The sequence below is a fragment of the Hippocampus guttulatus genome, chromosome 5, assembly GCF_054856545.1.
Source record: "Hippocampus guttulatus isolate MCC_2025c chromosome 5, RoL_Hgut_1.0, whole genome shotgun sequence".
Lineage (NCBI taxonomy): Eukaryota > Metazoa > Chordata > Actinopteri > Syngnathiformes > Syngnathidae > Hippocampus > Hippocampus guttulatus.
Window position 1 is genome coordinate 14,771,631 of NC_141265.1, and position 19,375 is coordinate 14,791,005.

Here is a 19,375-nt window from a genome sequence, read left to right on the forward strand (position 1 = left end):
GCAAACAGAAAATGTTTGGTAACATTTCCGCCATGAAGAAAGTACAACCCATTTCCCCCTGCCTTTTTGCTTGTCAAAACATTCTCTCTACCTGCTTCCTCTTTCTTAAATGTGAGATCCCCAACGCTCCCTGAATGTTGGCCTGTATGCACACACTTAATGTCTGCCCCCCCCCGCCCCCCACACACATTACTATCTATCTCCTATTCCCTCTCTCTCTCTCTCGCTCTCTCTCTCACTCTCTCTCTCTCTCTGTCCCACAGACAACAGTGACAGTGATCTGGAGCTGTCGACGGTGCGTCACCAGCCGGAGGGCCTGGACCAGCTTCAGGCTCAGACCAAGTTCACCAGAAAGGAGCTTCAGTCGCTCTACAGAGGCTTCAAGAATGTATGTACCGGTACATCACTGGTGGGGAAAACTCTTGTTGATTCGATTGACAAGGTTTGATCACAATTTGTCAAATTACCGTATTTTCCGCACTAAAAGGTGCACTGGATTATGAGGCGCACCTTCAATGAATGGCCTATTTTGAATTTTTTTTCATATATTGGACGCACTGGATTATAAAGTGCAATCTACAATGCATCCACTAGATGGAGCTATGCTCCTTCCGTTCGACTCGAGAGGCGTTAATGACCGCCTCCGAAAAAAGTAAATTAACGATTACTTCAATGGAACTACGAAAATTGAAAATAATGCATCAAAACAGAAAATCAAGCGGAGGAAATCACAAAATCTATAGCCCCCCGACAGAATTAATTTTGGCATTTCCTTGAGCGTTGCTCCAACGGAATGATCAGATGTCAGTAAAATGTAGGAGACTGGAATGTGTTTGTTATTTATTCCGTTGTTGTGTACTGTATTCACAAACGAGGACATCACAAAATAAATTCTGTTGGAGGGGGGCTATAGAATTTATTTTGTGATTTCTTCGCTTGATTTTCTGTTTTGATGCATGATTTTTAATTTTCGTAGTTTCATTGAAGGAATTGTTAATTTACGTTTTTCGGAGGCTGTCATGAACGCCTCCCGCGTCGGAAGAAGAGAAGGCACGGAGACGGACAAAGATGTACTTGTATTTTTTGAGACGATGAAACCCATTAATAAAGTGTGCGTTTAAAAAAAACCCAACAACAACAACACCACAGCTCTCCTTTTTAAGGAGCTGCAACAACAACTTATTTAAGTTCACTGAACCAACAGCAAGGGTGGCCCGGTAGTCCAGTGGTTAGCACGTCGGCTTCACAGTGCAGAGGTACCGGGTTCGATTCCAGCTCCGGCCTCCCTGTGTGGAGTTTGCATGTTCTCCCCGGGCCTGCGTGGGTTTTCTCCGGGCGCTCCGGTTTCCTCCCACATTCCAAAGACATGCATGGCAGGCTGATTGGACGCTCTAAATTGTCCCAAGGTGTGAGTGTGGGCGTGGATGGTTGTTCGTCTCTGTGTGCCCTGCAATTGGCTGGCAACTGATTCAGGGTGTCCCCCGCCTACTGCCCGGAGACGGCTGGGATAGGCTCCAGCACCCCCCGCGACCCTAGTGAGGATCAAGCGGTTCGGAAAATGGATGGATGGATGGATGAACCAACAGCAAGTTATAACATTGTAAGCATGTCTCCAGCAAGTAGCCATCTTGGGGTCGACATATTACCGTAATGACCATAGACAAGGTGCACCGGATTTTAAGGCACGCCTTGAGCTTTTAAGAAAATGCAAGACTTTCTGGTGCGCCTTGTAGTGCGGAAAATACGGTAGCTATTTTTACTGGTCATTAATCAGGGACTGCATTTTAAAATATGGATCTGATAAGGCAAAAAAAAAAAAGTAGTGGTTGGTATGTCTGCCTCATAGTCATGAGATCTGGGTTTGAATCCCAATCTCTAACTTGTACCCAGTGAGTAAGGAGGACAGCTTGTTTCAGCTCGAAAATAATTTGCTTTTTTTCTTCCCCCCCCCTCATATTCCCTCGGGAAGGAATGTCCCAGCGGTCTGGTTGACGAGGAGACATTCAAGTCCATCTATGCTCAGTTCTTTCCTCAAGGAGGTTAGCTTTCCTTTCCTCACACCAGGTTGTGTCTATGGTAACGTACCTGAAACCCAGCTCTCTCATCCCTTGCAGACGCCACCACGTACGCTCACTTCCTGTTCAACGCCTTTGATATCGACAGAAATGGTTCGATCCGCTTTGAGGACTTTGTCATCGGGCTGTCGGTGCTGCTCAGAGGCTCCGTCACAGAAAAGCTCAACTGGGCCTTCAACCTATACGACATCAACAAAGATGGCTACATCACCAAAGAGGTACTCCAGGGGCCAGAGTGCTTGTTTCTTTCTTTTGCTCAAATCTCCTCCTCCCATATTATACACAACCTTGCTACCTCATCAGGATACGTCTGCACATTCTAATGACATCATCCTGAAAGGAGTTTTTTTTCTTATTTGTTGCAAAATATTGTGATTGTACATTGAAGACCATATAGTTGAGCCATAGAGAACAAATAGAAAACTTCTTTTTAATTTGGCTTGAGTCAACCATTTAGTGAACCCTTTTGTATACGTAAATTGAACGTTTGTGCCTTGCGCAGGAGATGCTGGCAATAATGAAGTCCATCTACGACATGATGGGCAGGTACACTTACCCATGTGTGCGAGACGAGGCCCCATCTGAGCATGTGGACAAATTCTTCCAGGTTCTCAACAATCATGCTTACGCAAAGTCGCGTATATCCTCCAGTCATTACTTGTATGACTCTCTGCTTTTGCTTTCCTAATACTGTCCGACAGAAAATGGACAGAGACCGAGATGGTGTTGTGACCATCGAAGAATTCATCGAGACCTGCCAGAAGGTAAAGGATATCCTTAACAGGGTTTACAAACTCGGGCTTGGGATCCAGAATGAGTCATTGAAACAAATTCTTGCGTCATGATTATTGTAATAAATGAAGGTATGTTATTTATTTTTAGTTTATTTTGATTACAGTATATATATTTTTTCTTTAATTGGCTGGTCTCTTGTTGCCAACCTTTGCCATCGGAGCAAGTTTTGAAAAAGACCTGGCTGGGACTGGGAAATGGGGTATCTTTTCTGTCCTCTTGTTCACTTCCGAATTACATTTCACACAAAGCTGTCATGAGCCTGACTTATGGTCGCCCATAAGTGCTAAAAAAAACAAACAAAAATAAAACACCCAGGGAAATGACATGACAAAAAACTGGCTGGCCACATTACGTTAAACTTTGATGTTGAGGAGGGGCCGCAAATGATCATCCGGTGGGCTGAAAGTTTACCTTGAGTTAACCTTGCCTTGATATCTGGTTTGGTTAACTCTGCCTTTTAAATGTTTATACAAAAAAAATATGATCATTATCTTATTGATTTATATGTATATGGGCAAGGTGAATGAGTGGTTATTGCATCTTTTCCTCACATTTCAGAGTTTCGGGGTTTGGATCTCTGCTCCAGCATAGTTTGGAGTTTGCGCGGTCTCCTTGTTCCGGCTTCATCTCACATTCTAAAATAATGCGTATAAGATTTACTGAAATGTCTAAATGGTCCATAGTTGTTGATATGAATGGTTCTTTGTCTATCGGGGATTGGCTGGCAGCCAGTCGAAGGCATGCCCCATCTCTTACCGCAAAGTCTGCTGGGATAGGCTCCAGCTCACACGGAACCAAAATGACGATAGGTGCTATCAAAAATGATCGATGGAAAATGATCATATTTTCTCATATCGTTGTTTCAATGTATTAAATATCTTTCCATCTTTTTTCTGTCCAGGATGAGAACATCATGAACTCCATGCAGCTATTTGAGAATGTAATCTAATACATCAGGTTGCTTTGAGAACGTTTTTTTTTTTTTTTTCTCATACAGACCACACTCACAACCACAGCACACCCATCACCCGTACCTGAACCACCAAATAGATGACATCTTGGCACTTCATGTACTGTGAGTAGTGCAAAGACACAGGGGGGATTTTTCTATTTCTCACAACACTTCTTTTGGGTGCACTATCCCACAGCTACTTAAAAGGACCACATTGGACACGAGATGACCTTCCTGTTGAGAGCGCACAGCAGCACACTTTTTTTGTACATTTTATGTTCCTAATAAAGCCTCAAAAGGATTTTTGTCACCAAACTGGAGGAAGAGGTCATCGACAAATGAAGGACACAATATTAGGCCTCAGAGTTCCCTTTTATTTGGACAAACGCACTGCATAAAGTCAGCCCTGTTGAGCTCACAACGGGTGACGAAATGGAAACTAAGAAGGGGGAACAAAGCATGTTTGTGACATGGAATTAGCTTGCACTAAAAATTCTAGTTTCTACGCCTGGGGAAAAACATAGCAGTGTCAATATCTGCACAGCTGAGTGGAAATTTCTGTACATAGTGTGTGTAAAGCTGTCTCGCTTTTGTAAACCAAAAATGACATTTAGTGACAGCACCTCATAGAATTAAAGCAGATTGTTTTGTATTGAATTAAGATTATGTTTAAATTAGTCAAACGGCCACAGTCTATCTGTGCAGTACTTGAAGAAGGAGGTCTGTAAAACTGGGGTTTATATGCTGAATGAAGGTTTTATTTATGTTGGTTCTTCAGTATCTTCTCGCATGCTGACTCAAGTGCCACAGTGTAATGTGCAGTACAGTCGGATCTTTGTGACGTGGGTTAATAAAGATGCAGTCAAGTGCTGTGACCTCGGGTTTCAGTCTTATTTTTCAGGACATTTTCTCTCCAGGGCTTGGCCATCATTTATACAGAATGAGCTTTTAGTTGATGTAACACAGGACAACTGTGACATTTGCCAGCAGGGAAATAATACCAACTACAGTACTACATCTAACAGCATATACAAGGTGATGGATGTGTGTGGGTTTATTGGAATGTCCCTTAGCCAATCATGGTGCACTGCTATTACAAAGAAAAGAAAAACAGCGCAGAACAAGCCATCCCGTTTATTGTGGCTGGAATATCAGATTTGTATTTGGTTACACGGAGGCACCGATTGAAACATGAAGATGAGGAAGATTTATTTAAAGTATCATGCAATTTTAAATGTATTTTACTCTATGTCTATCTAGCTAACTAACTACCTGCCTTACCAGTACACTAGTTTCATGCTTAAGAATAAAAGGGTAGCCCACTCGTTGCCATAGTGAGGATTATTTTACCATAAGGCAGCAACATGACTACAGTACTGCTTGAAATACATAAAATATTAAATGTGCCGTGAGAGATAATCAGGGGTGCTACAGGAATGTATCCAATTTCGCTTAATTTGTCTGAAAATCATAAATTCGAAATACAGTACATCTTCGTTCATCTGTCTATGCCAGTAATGTATTGTGACAGACAGAACAATTAAACGTTTTTCCACTAGATGGCAGAAGATACAAAAACCCGACACAGCAACCACTTGTTACCATTGTGAGTATACACGTAGAATGACTTGGGGCTTCTTTTATGTTTATCAACATTACGTCCAATTAAACAGGCCCATAATTTGCACCAAGCGAGTTCAATTGAGAGCAGATTGAAACTAGAGCATCAGTATTTCAGTGTTTATACTTTGATGGTGGTGTTTGGTGAATAAGCAAAATGTTCCTTGGCACAGCTAAGGTTAGGAAACACCGCAGTCGTCATGATGCAGTGGAAGTGCAAACGATCGACGCTAGAGGGCAGGGTGATTTTCTCATCAAAATAAGAAGAAAACATTGGAATGAACTAGAATAGTCAGAATGTAAAGGTATTCAAAGGTAAATTTAATTTATTTTAAGCAAGTCGGAAGAATGTGGTATTGTATGACGTTACACACGGAGTTTGGTGAGTCATCAACTCGCCGACTCTGATTGGCCGAAACGCCGTGAGGCAGGTGCCAGACGTCACTGCCGTTATGCGCATGCGTGAAACCTGACTTCAACCCCGTGGTTTATGAAAGACATAAATCCCTCCGCGTGTAGGGGTTACCAAACTGTCTGTCGTGGAAAGGGAGATTTCCCTCTGCCTCGACCGGTTTCAAAACCTCTCTCGCCGGTCCGTTTCTCCGCCTCGTATGAGCTTCCCCTCCGGCTTGAAGCTAAAGCCTGACGTCCTCCATCGACTACCGCCCCCTACTCAACCCGCTTTTACCGCGCCGCTTCAGCAGCGAGCCAGCGGACGTAGCCGAGCAGGGAAGTGGGCTTCGTCTTCCCTTTCTCTGGGCAGGTGAGTGAACAATCACAAAGAATCACATTTCTTTTATATCACAACCACACTCGATTGGCTAGAAAGCATAGAAACTACACAACCTGGGTTGCCTGAGACTCCAAAAAATACCCCCTCCAGGTTGGTCTCGTGGGTGATGCAGTGTGACGGTGATAGGCCTAATTTGTCATCCTTGAGCTCCTCAAACTATTTCATCTCCCACACAGCGCGACTAAGATTCACTGAACGCTATTGTTTCTCCGCTGTTTGCCTACGTCATAACGCAACCTTCCTTGCATTTTCATCTTTGATGTGTCCAGCTGGGCCAAGCATTAACTGTTATCCTCTGCATTAGTCACAACGAGACCTATAATGCACTTAGTATGACACGATCTGTGTTACCGAAGCTTATTTGAGGGTGAGGTGCTGGTGACGGATGAGGTTGTCCTGGAAACCGAGCCAAGCAGTCTTGTGCATGTGTTTGTGTGTCTGTCTCGAAACACATCTTAAAAGTTAGAGTGGATATTAAAAAGTCGACACCCCTGTTCAAATGCCAAGTTTGTGTGATTTAAAAAAAAAAAGCCTTGAGGTAAATACGTTTTTCTCCTGAATGCTGGGCTCTAGACTAGTCACATTTTGCCCCCACAATTTGTGACCATCTACTCGCGCATGTGCAACAAGTAAATTTTCCTTTTTCTTTTTTTAAATCATGAAATATTTCTTAAGCCCAGTTGTTGGCGGCGATGCACAAAGGTGCTCGTTTGCCAACTGACATTAACTCGAAAGACGATGAAAGGAGAGAAACACAAAATGAAGAAAACAAGCCAGAGTTTGGAGACCACTGTGATTGGCTAATCCATGAAAAGAGGTGGCCCTCGGGGTTATTGCATTAGCCTACAGTAAACAATTGAAAGGAGGACTACCATTGCTTACTTTCTTCCCAATAAACCCAGTGTGCCAGAAGAGAGAGAAATACTGATAATGCATCTTACTTTTTGAGGAATCATTCATGGTGAATTAAAAGGTAGGAAATTCTGTACCCTGGATCAGCGGCTGCAAGGATTCATCTGATGTATTTCAGTGAGACGCATGTACTGCAAATCCTAATGTCGATGCAAACAACACGGTACTTAGTCTGGAGCCCAGTAACATGACTTATTACTTATAAAATTATCGATTGAAAAACAAACAAATGCTTTTCGGGGAAAATGAAAAAGGGAAAAGCACAATAACCTTGTTGCATAAATATGCATGCCCTTAAAAGAATGCTTTGTTACAGCACCTTTCGACATTTATTACAGAATCCACCCAACAGTCTTTGCTCGCGCTTCAGATCATCCCACAGATGTTCGATCAAATTCAATTGTGGACCATCCCAAAACCTTAAAGGTAACGTGTGACGTAAACTTGGCCAACCATTTTCTGAGTAATACTTGGGGCTAAAACGGTTCCAAGCATACTTTCATTCGTTTTTGTCACGCAATTCACCCAGGTTCATAATTAGACCCATAGCAACGCGCTTAACAGCGAAAATGCTTTTGTTCGGCAATCTCCGGCAAGTGACGTCCATTACAGAATGCCGAGTCACCAGCCAGCCATTGTAATGCCCTGTTGATTGTCCTATTAACTGCTCTTTCCCATTGTTAAAGAGTTATACGGCGAAACTCCTTGGTGCTGTGTTGCAATGCACTGTTCACATTCAGGCAAACATTTGTTTGATTGGTCAAAAGAAAAGAATAGAGCACATAAATGGACCAGAAAATTGGTCTTAGTTTCATTTTATCCATCCAGCCATTATCTGACCTGCTTATTCTCACAAAGGTCATGAGTGTGCTGGAATCCATGCCAGCTGTCTTTTTAATTCTGTTTAATTATATTATTACTGTTTGTTTTCGATATAATTGACAGGCAACCAATTCATGTTACTCCACCCGCCGCCTGAAGACAGCTTGGATAGGCTCCAGCACACCTGCGACTCTTGTGCCTATAAGGGATTTGCATCAAGGATGAATGGATGGTTTTGATCAATAACAATAACCTGAAGTGGTGTATTTCCCTGACTAAATTGTAAACTTTTAAGGAAGGCCGGAACGGATTAATGATATTTTCATTCATTTCAATGGTAAAAGATGATTTCAGATGAGTGTCAGGACTGTAGGCTTACTTGAAGCGTGTCAGGGTGTTTGTTGTGACTTTTTAACATGTCGTACCTTAACATTCAAAATGTCAATCGTTCTCATCATCTTAATCACCCAGAGCTTTTTCCGCTCTATATCAGATGGGTGTCGGCCACTCCTGTGGCCGACTACCCAAATTTCTCGATGTGGTGACAGAAAAAAATAGATTGTATACATACAACGGTGGAGGAGGTTTTGCAGTTTTCGACTGCAGTAATCTACCGGATGTTCCAAAGGCAAAGTTGTGTGTTTTGTTTTACACTGCAGGTAGTTCTCTTTCTTTTACGTTGAGTTTGACAGAAAACTTAACGTGCTTGTGTAAATAAACAGGTTGAAGCCCCCTTTTTATTTGTGAGGCGAGTTGAATTTGAGTTCACTGCCACCATCGAGCAGCATCAGTGTCTCAACTAATTTTGCTCTCAGGTCAGTGCCCAAAAGAAATCGGCTGAGTGACGACTCATAACTTGAAAAACTGATAGATCAAGGCGCTGCTACTACTTATTTGTCGTTTGTGGTTACTGTTACCAAAAACAATTAGAATCAGAAAAGTTTGAATTTTAAAATGTAAATTGACTCAAACCAAATCAAATTGTTTCACTTTGGAATATAATAATAAAATAATATAATATCGATATTCTGTACATATCGAACCGTGTAATCCCACCAAATCTAACTGAATCATTCCTTTTCAAAATAAACTGTCCTTGAATCGTCTTTTTTTTTTTTTTTTTTTTGAGAAATACAAATACTGCTTGTTTTCCTCTGCTTTACTGCTTTTCAGCTGATAAGATATATATAGCACACAAAGCTAGCTGGTTCTGGCTTAGGACGGTGGTCCCCAACCAAGAAAGAGAGAGTGATCCACGCCACAAGCAGGTGGTTTCGCAATTAAAGAGCGGACCGCTGTCAAGAGATTAACGACCTGTCGAAGGTGTTGGTGTTTGAAATGAGTTTTGTTTGTTTGTTTTTTGTGCCTTTTCCCAGTGTACGTCCATGAGACGTGAATGGCATTGGCATTTAATGAATGGGATTATTGGTTAAAATTAATTCCTGCTGCTGCTACTGATGCACATGCGCTAACGTTAGCATTAGCTAGCGTCAAATTGGCCGAGCACATATGGTCATTCATGCCTGCTTACCTCAATTATAGCGCCTTATATCTGTTTGGTGTATTTGATAAACACGTTGTCGTCCAAGTTGGAAGGATGCCCCACTGCAACAAGGCCGTTGCCATCCGACCAACTGCACCCCCCCCACACCCCATCAATCAACAATTATGTTTTTCCCGACTATTTATTCAATTGTCATTCTTATCCCTGTTTTACGCATACTGTAAAATGAACTTAACAGCGCAACAGTTTTAGTGGAATTCATTGCATTTCAACTTGGTTACATCCCATATGGATGCAGACTGACAGGAGTGTACAACACTATGCCACGGTCCTGACTGGTTTTGAAACCACACTACTTTTGGAACGTGGTTTCTGCTTACTGCCCTTTGCTTCAACTAGCAGGCTGAGCCGAGCCGAGCTGAGCTGAGCATCGGCAATGGCCAAGTACACCATGATGCGGTGTTATTTGGGTCGCTGGAATTGGTCCCTGGCTGTGTTTGCTGTATCGCCCACCACATGGGACTGCGATTACACTGTAGTGCAAGTTCATTCGGTGTTCTTCCACTGAACAGCCCAAATGCAGCGTGTGCACTTGCACGTAGTGTTGCTCTGAATGTTTCCTGAAGTCCCCTTTTTGATGAGCGGTGCGTAACTTTGACCCTACTGTACACAGAATATTGGGCTTCTCTAATCTTGCCTTTGTTTGTGTATTGGATCACATGTTAGGGTCCACCCGTACAAGTATCAGTATTGGACACTTGCCTGTCATACACAGACTATACCACACAGTGCTCCCTGAGTGTATAACGTGTAGTTTGCCAGACCGCAAACCATTCAAGTAGAGTTAATGAGTGCTTGATTCAAGATGACTGCTACTCCAGAGGTAGTTTACTTTAAAATGAGTCACGCGGTAAAAAAATACATGCATTATTATTAGTAGTAGTAGTAGCAGGAGGAGGAGTTGTTGTAATAGGAGGAGTCATAGTTGTAGAAATATTTATCCAAACACATACATCCTCTTACAAACATAATAGTGCCATCTCTGCTAACACGTAACACAAAATGCAGTCAAACATCTTTTCAACGTACCCATTTCCGTTTCCACTCCTGTAATACGTTTCAAACTCCCAATTTCACATTTCATTTTCCATTTGCCGATTTTGCTGACCACATTTTTCACACAAAGATGATGATTGAATGAACGCACAGCAGGCTTCGGGGCCGTGGCACATCCTGAACCGGCGAAGGCACTTTTCATTTGCTGAATGTTTTCAGAGATGAAGTCGGAACGCTCCAGTTGTTTGTTTCACGTCTAATCAAGCCATTTTTTCTTCATACAATACAATGCAGCTTTATTTGTATAGCGCTATTCACAACCGCTGGAGCCGTAACTAAGCGCTGTACAGAACATTTAAAATACTACGTCCAAGAAATCCGAATATTGGTCCATATTTTAAGGCGCATCGGATTAAAAGACGCACTGTCGGCTTTTGAGAAAATTGAATGCGTTTAGGTGCGCCTTATAGTATGGAAAATACGGTACTCGATATCGGCAAATACTCAAATTTGTATTCATACTAAATCCCCGTAAAAATGATATGAAACATGGTACACTGTGTAGTTCTTTTGCACCAAGTGCCAAACAAGATCTCCATCATATGAACAGCACGACCGCTCTAAGCTTTTTCAAATGAATCTTGTGTTGAAAATGAAACCAGCATTTATTACACTTTCATCTTGATATTTGGTTGACTGTGGCATCCTATTAAATCATTTTGCCTGGTCTCATCTGGCCTTGTGCCATGTGTTGGGCAGCAAATGATCATTCGTCAGATATTCATTGAAATATTGTCTCCGTGTGGGTTGGAGTGACCCGGAGGGGTTGCTTATTGGTCTTTTGAAAACGGCAAGTAATCCTAGCAGATGCTAGTGTTTTTGCTTTGTGAGGCCATGTTTGACTTCATGCTATTTTAAGCCGTTTTGGTCTCCATGTCCTGGACGTGGAAGTGTTGGAAGACGAAGGCCTTATTCCCCATGTGAGTATTTTGGCTACGAGGCACAAACGTCTCCGTTAAAACCACAAAAACCAAATGAGATGAATTCAGCATCCATGTGAGCAGACCAATACGATGATCTCAACTTTGGGTCATGATGAAAGGCGAGATGGAAAATACCTCACAACTTTGAAAAAAAGAGTCCTATTTGGAACATAAACGCCAATGGCTTTGGCAACACCGATAATTAAGCTTAGACACGTTTATTCGGGATGGACCACTTTTTTTTTTCCCCAGACAGAATCCCAGTACATCTACACATTCGTTACATTACTCTCATTCCGTTTTGCCAGTGCGACGAACATGAACCATAAAACAAATATTTACTCAACAGGGCAAACATGCCTGTGTGAGTCTGATGTAACACTTCATATACATACATGCTCATACAGTAACATCAATGCGTAATTCGTTAGCCTGTTTGTGTTAGCATTAATCAGAGATGTCAAAATGTATCTATAATTCCACGAGTAATTGATTGTGAAATTAATTGACAGCTGTTTGAATAACGGAGTAGTCGTTTAAGGCTATTGTTTTACTTAGAACTGTCCAAATCCTCTTATTTCATCCTCTCAATAGTAATTATTGCCTGATTTCTGGAGTCACGTCATGAAATCCAACTGGTTATCGTTTCTTTTTTTTTTCTTATTTTTTTTTTATTCAGTTATCTTTTTAGCAATCGTAACTTTAAGTTGTGTGTGAAATGGTGACATTCTCGTCAATTCCACGACATGATTGGCGATGCGTTGTTGATAAAAATGAATGGAATGTCGAGACAAGAATGTGCAGTGGTAATCCCTCTGGGCCTTTGAGGCCTTCTCCGCAAGTGAAGTGGAAATAATTTATTTCCAACAGTCTTTTGTTGTCATTTCATTGCGTATGTCTTTGCCGAGTGGCTTCCAGTACTTTGTGGGTTCATTTATTTTTTGTTCCAATCAGATTTCGGCTTTGATGTGTTGCCATTCACATAGATCATCTCACGCCTTTACGACTTAAAGTGCAGCCATTTAACACACATACACACCACTAAAATCACCAATCAGATTGTAGTTTCACTTCCGGAAAACCATGCCGCAGGCCCTGTGAGGTGTGAGTTTGCCAATGCAGATTGTCTTGTTTTGTTGCGGGGTGGTGGTGGTGGGGGAGGGGGGGGGGTCAGAGCAGGTATGGATGAATGAACAACCAAGCATACATGGACAGATAGGATCTCTGGTGAATTAAACATTTTCACAGTGATAAAATTTGATTGTGAAGTACTATATTGTACTGTTACGATTTGGAGCTTTTGAGGTAATGTATTGGAAGATAACGATAACTTTATTGTTGTCATTTTTTTAAATTGTATTTATTTTTTATTTGGTTGGGAGGTCAAACGTTAAATATTCAGTGAGATTTTGTATTCTCCAAAAATCATGAACTAATACATCCATCCATCCATTTTCAAATCCGCTAATCCTCACGGGGGCCGCGGGCGTGCTAGAGCAAATCCCAGCTGTCTTCGGGCAGTCGGTGGTGTACATCCTGAACTGGTTGCCACCCAGCCGAAGGGCACACATCGACGAACAGGCGTGTTTTTTGGAATGTGGGAGGTACCCGGAGAAAACCCACGCGGGCACAGGAAGAACACTCCACGCAGGAAGGCCGTAGCCGGAACTGAACCTTGCACTTCTGCACTGTGAGGCAGACGTGCTAACAAGTCAACTACCGTGCTGCCTAAACTAACAAACATTTGAAATTGTTTACCTGTCAGCTATTATTTCACTGCTTTTTCCTGATGTTTCAAATCTGTGCTGCTGCGACCAACTGTGACAAAAACTTATTTTACATTATATTTTTAATTATGACTGTGTGTTTGTGTGAGTGCTATTTTTCCACATTAAAAATGCATGACAATTGTTTTGGTGGGATGACTACGGATTCATGACATTCCCATTCATCTCAATGGGGAATGATAATTGAAGAAATGAGTGTTTTATTTTACGAGCATAGTCAAGGACCAAGTGAAACTTGTATATCAAGGCAACTCTTCCCTTTGGTTTTCCACTCATGTTGAGTGTGCACATACTTGGCCATGTGCTTAGTCATCATGAGTGGAAAACTGAAATAAGAGTAGTATTATTCAATATACGGAACAGAAACTGATGTTCCCTTGTTTTATTATTTCAGATCAACTTTGATGGCAGTATAAAGAGCAAAAGCCTTTTTGGTGTATTTGTACCTGATTACTGCTGCCAACGAATGACTTTCAGAAAAAAAAATGCAGAAAATTCCCCTTCTGCCATAATTGTGTCAGATTTTCATTCATTTTTTCCCTATTTAAATGTGTTATTAAAGTTTGCGACACTCCGATAACTTTCAATTCATTTCTGTTTACCTGCTTGCTAAAGCAATATGAGTTAATAAGCCGCCCACCGGCTTTCATTGTTCATTCAAAGAAGTTCAGCTTATTTGGAGTTACTTGGTCATCATATTTCCATGTTGCTCAGTGGAACCTTGTTGGCTGTTCAAAGCCAATTTAATTATTTCCCTTGTCTCTCCGTCCTGAATGGTTTCTCTTGAACTTGTGTGGAGACTGACCTCAGTCTCATCCTTTGACACAGCCCCCTTTATCTTCTGCTGTTTTGTTTTGTCTGCTGTCAATGCAAGCACATCTCGTTTAAACGGTGGGCCTCTGCCTTGCTGTGCGTTGAGACGAAGATTCATGATTAAGTTATGATGTGTGATCATTGCAAGGGCAAGTAGATAATGTAAAATCATTTGGATTTTTTTTTCTCTGGGGAGGGAGGGAGAGGGAGAGAGAGGTGTTGATTTGTGTTTGTAAGTTACAATTTAAAAACAAAATTTTCAACAGTATTCTTTTTTTATTTATTGCTTTTATTTAGTTCTTTATTGTTTCCAGACAGTTCTCATAAAAAAAAAATGCACTTTGTACATCCTTTTAGACTAACATTGTGCTTTTTCTTCACGACAAAAATAAATAAATAATAAAACGGCTTCGTTTTCACTGAGCCCATACTAAGATCGATCGTTTTAGGAGATATCCGGCAAAAAAAATAGAGATATGAAATTTCATCCACATTGTGCAGCTCTTCTACCCATCCGTGCTGAGACTGTTCGCATAACGAAATACGCATATATATATATAGATATCATAGAGGGTGCTCGTAGGTTTTGCTCACCAGAGGCACTTCCGCCGGCATAGCGTGGCTTCAGGTACCTGTGATTAACCTGCAAAAATTGCTATTCAGTTACAGTTGCTCCTCATATGAAGTCAATGATTAGCAAAACTGTTCTTCAAAGAAAATAGTTGTTGTTTTGAGCTTTGGACTATGAAACCCTTCGTGGCCAAAGGGAGAATTTTATGCTGGCAAGTGTCTCGCTGTGGCTTAAAGGATTTTATCGACTCGTTGCAACAATGAATGCCTTTTTCGTCTTAAATCTGCCCGCTGTGCTCTGCGGGAGTTCAAAGGCGTGAGAATGTCAGGTGCAGCAGTAAGACTAACCTATATGCAAAGTCTACGGTTACATCATGAGCAGCCAGGCCTGTGAGAAAGGTGCCCGATTCTCATTGCTGCTTTATTTGTGGCCTGGAGCATGCTGTGCGGGGGCCGGTGTTGCTGTGAGAACCGAGTAGAAGAATATTCAATAGGTTGAGCATCTTTGTGCCTCTGATCTAAATCTGTCCCTCTCTCTCACTGCCTTGCTTTCTCCATCCCACCTCAACTTTATTGAGGTACGACTTTAACAACTGCATCTGTCGTGCAATACATAGTTAATAATCAAATTATAAATAATCAAATAGAACTGTTTTCCAATTAAAATAGTGCAGACCTCCTTTTGCATTGGCGTTTAGCACACAGGTGGTGTTTTATTCCCCCCTTTCACATACTGTGGATAAACTGTCGATAAGTGAAAGGAGCAAGATTAAAGTCTCCAACGACGAGTATGAGGGTGTATGTCATGTATGTTGATGGCCGCTACGCCGAAATTCTAATCTCGTGAACACAGAAGGTATGACGTCATTGCTGTCAGATGAGTTGGACAATAAACAAGCAGCTGTAGTTTTCGGACAGCTGGTAGCTCATGCATTAGTGCAGGGGTGCCCACCCTTTTTGGACCGAAGATCTACTTTTCGATCAATTAACCTCCCGGGATCTACTCTTACCGGCACGCGCGCGCGCACGCACACACACACACACGCGCACGCCATGATGAGAAACAGCCTGAAACTGAGGCATGCAATGCACTTTTGCAGCCTGTTCACTATCGTAGCTCACACGTACCGTTTTAAAGTGCTTCCCTGGACCTTCCTAGATTCCTATTCTTTGACCGTGCCCTCTGTGAATTGTACACGAAGCAAACTCCGAATGAGAATAATGACGATAAAAGAGAGCGCATCAGCTCTGATCAAAAGCTGCAATTGCAGACTGCTGAGCGCGAACAACTTCCGGTGACGTAATCACGCGCCATCGTAAATTCAAGATTTACCTGCTTTATTTTATTTTTAAAATATTTTTTGGTGAAAATTAGACTGATAGGATGATTAGGGTGCAGCGTACATTAACACAAAAAAATATATATTAGTGACATGTACAAAGGCACACAAATGGTTGTTTGTTTTTTTTCTCCTCGACACTCCTCGGATCTACTTGGGACCTGTCTTAGATCTACCGGTAGATCAGGATCGACCTAATGGGCACCCCTGCATTAGTGAATAACACAATTACAGAAAGACTGTCCGAAAGTTGTCTCTTTTGCTTCACTAGCAGCACCAGTACGATACCGGGCAGCCGCAAGTCCACTGTCCACGTGAGTAACTAGCAAGCACGTAGCTAGCAACAAGTCCCGAGAACATGCCGCCCAAACGCAAGCAGGACACAAAGCCGGCCGATGAATATATTACACTCACGCAAGTAAATGAATTACTCCCAATGACAAAAACAGCTGTTTACATCGTTAATGCAACAAAAGCATGATCATTTTAAATGATTTGTTCAGAGGAAAATGGGCTCAACCAACTCATGACTTGATAATACCAGGGAAGTCCAAGAGATAAAAACCAACATAAGCTTTCCTCAGAAAGAGGTAGATGACATTCAAAAAAGGTCAGATCAATCAAACTGACCACTCTAACTGTGACAGCCTGTTAGTCATAACAGATAAGAGGGACTATTTTGAAGGCCAGTCAAGAAGGAACAACTTGGTCAATGACGGAATTGAGGAAATACCAGGAGAAAGCTGGACTGATACAGAAGAAAGTGCAAAGAACATTCAGGGAAAAGTTACAGTCACAAGGGAAGAAAGATCGAAATGAGGAGAGCTCACCCCACTGAGAGACCCGAATGCAGGAGAATTAGACCTAGGCCAGTTGTGGGGAAACTTAAAAATGCAAGGACAGAACAAGAATCTCGCGCAGAGCAAAATACTGAAAAGACTCCAGCATCTATATCAATGAGGGGCTTTACAGATGACATGCGTCAAAAAAGAAAAGAACTTCCAAAATTAAAAAGCTGCATGTGACAGAGGAAAGACGAACATAGAGTTCACCCCCGCAGCAGTACACCAACACAACAGGTTCAAGCCCAACACCATCAAGCCGCATGCTGAGAACTGTCACTCAACCACCTGACCAACGAACCCCTTAGACCATAGGTGTCAAACTCAGGTCCTGGAGGGCCGCTGCCCTGCATGTTTTCCCAAGTCTCCCTGCTGCAACACACCTGATTCAAATGAACAGGTTCAATATCAGGCTTCCGCAGAGCTTGCTGATGATCTGATCATTTGAATCAGGTGTGTTGCAACAGGGAGACTTGGGAAAACATGCAGGGCAGCGGCCCTCCAGGACCTGAGTTTGACACCTATGCCTTAGACTCTACTGTAATTGTAAATCCACATCGTAAAAAAATGGACTTCAAAACATGCTTTCTCTCATAAGGCAATTGACGATCAGCATCCGACTGTGTAGCGCCGCTGAAACGAATGATACAGAAATAGTCGGTTATCTGTGATCGGTAACAAAGGGCAGATTCTGTCAATGAAATGTACACATAGCAATATGTATTTCACCACTTTCTTTAAGGAGAGGGGGTGGTGGCATTATCGAGGACGCTGAGCCTCACTTAAAGTCTTAGATAAATCGCCCCCGCTGGGGATGTAACGGACACTTTTACACATTGTGTAACATCTGGCCCGAAATCCTTGACTATGATTCAGCGTTCGAGACGCGTGTTTCCACACCTACGTAGAGACGTGTGCCAACATGTCATTTGAGATGGTCCCTTTTGATATACTTGTATGAATTATTTATCAACCATTATGCCATCAGTGGGGCCCCTGTCACACAATGATGAGATAACTGTTTTTTCAGTTGCTCTCACCACAAGTTGCCTGTTTTTCTGCCATGTGTCTCTTGCGCAGATGCCTTTCCTGTCAACTGCCTCCCCATCACACGCACAAGCATGAAAGTCATTCTATCCGGCGGAAGAGGATTAGTGGTGTTTGCACATGCCTCGCCAGATCCTCACAGACCCCTAGGCTGCCGGGATACTCAAGTCAAACAATTCGACCGTGCCGTGCTCTTGTGCCACATGCGCTGTCCTCACCAGGCGGAAAATAACTTGTCTTTGTTATCTACTGGAGCTGAAAGATTATGGAGAGAAAAAAAAACAACTCCATAATCTCATGATTATTTTGATTGAGATTGAAACCACGAATATTTATTTCGAAATGTATTCAACAACTAAAAAAAACCTCAAAGCTATCATCATAGCCTCATGTCCATTCATCCCTGCACTTTGAAGACTTCAGTCTTCAATTTCAAGCCTCTTGCATTTCCGTGAGGCCTTACATCAGGGGTGTCAAACTCATTTTTTGTCACGGGCCACTTTGGGGTTACGTCTTCCCTTGGAGGGCCGTTACGACAGTGAAACTAAATAAATGTTTATATAATATTACTTGTACACCACAAATTGATGGATTACCAGTTTTGAAATGAGTGTTCACAGGGTAATAAAATTATTGCAAAATCTCAATATTATTTATTACATGTGACAATTTAACATTCCGGTACAGATTTTAGCAAGCATCATGGAAGTTGGCACACATGATTTGCTTTCGCGGTCCACATAAAATTATGTGGTGGGCCGGATCTGGCCCCCAGCCCTTGAGTTTGACACCTGTGCCTCACATCTTTGCACACATTAATGCCTTGAATATGCATTACCCTTCTCTCTTTATCACATGTATTTTATCTTGTTATTTTCACATCTCTCTGGATTTTCTGGGCTAGTTTAGGATCTCGAGGATTGTGCGGATTGGTGTGGCAAAAAAAGTCCGTGGATCTACGTGCCCTTGAATTATGAGGAAAAGAAAATTCCTTGAATCCTTGAAAACTCAACTTTAAATATGACTTGAACGGACAACGAAAAGAGAAATTAGTAAAATAATAATAAAAATATAAAAGCAATTCAAAAAACCAAAATCCGCTGTTCCTACACGTTCTGGCCTCGAGGGTAAGGCATGGTGAATGACGTCCAGAATGAGAATAGAAGAAGTTGCGATTGAACTCGTATATGTCGTATAACCTGTTTTTTGCAGATTTGAAAGGATCTGTGCCTTCTCGTAGTGTCATCTTACTCTGTGCGTGTGTGCATTTTTATGTGTTTCCACAGTATTCATAGGTTATTTGAAGGAATATCACTCCCGAAGTCAATGCTAATTTTCTGTTAGCATTTGTATGGGATCCTCCAATGACTTTTGAATTAGCCCTAGCTAATGAATTTAGATAATAATAATAATACATTTTATTTATAAGCGCCTTTCAAGACACCCAAGGACACTTTACAATAA

At 41.9% G+C, this 19,375-nt stretch overlaps 2 protein-coding genes across 8 annotated transcripts in view; both read left to right on the forward strand.

Moving 5' to 3' along the window:
* kcnip3a (Kv channel interacting protein 3a, calsenilin) overlaps window positions 1–4,697 on the forward strand; it is a 38,422-nt gene extending 33,725 nt beyond the window's left edge. For 3 of the 5 annotated variants that reach the window (XM_086111687.1, XM_086111689.1, XM_086111688.1), the window contains 6 exons: window positions 264–388; window positions 1,970–2,039; window positions 2,115–2,293; window positions 2,578–2,682; window positions 2,777–2,839; window positions 3,772–4,697. In XM_086111687.1, the coding sequence (XP_085967813.1) occupies window positions 264–388; window positions 1,970–2,039; window positions 2,115–2,293; window positions 2,578–2,682; window positions 2,777–2,839; window positions 3,772–3,819 (590 nt within the window). In that variant the 3' untranslated portion in view covers window positions 3,820–4,697. The remainder of the gene's footprint in view (window positions 1–263; window positions 389–1,969; window positions 2,040–2,114; window positions 2,294–2,577; window positions 2,683–2,776; window positions 2,840–3,771) is intronic. The other 2 variants (XM_086111686.1, XM_086111685.1) reach the window with 2 other exon arrangements.
* Window positions 4,698–5,936: 1,239 nt separating this feature from the next.
* Window positions 5,937–19,375, forward strand: part of slc23a2 (solute carrier family 23 member 2) — a 32,145-nt gene continuing 18,706 nt past the window's right edge. For all 3 annotated transcript variants that reach the window (XM_086110964.1, XM_086110966.1, XM_086110965.1), the window contains exon 1: window positions 5,937–6,205. The gene's annotated coding sequence lies outside the window, so the exon portion shown is untranslated. The remainder of the gene's footprint in view (window positions 6,206–19,375) is intronic.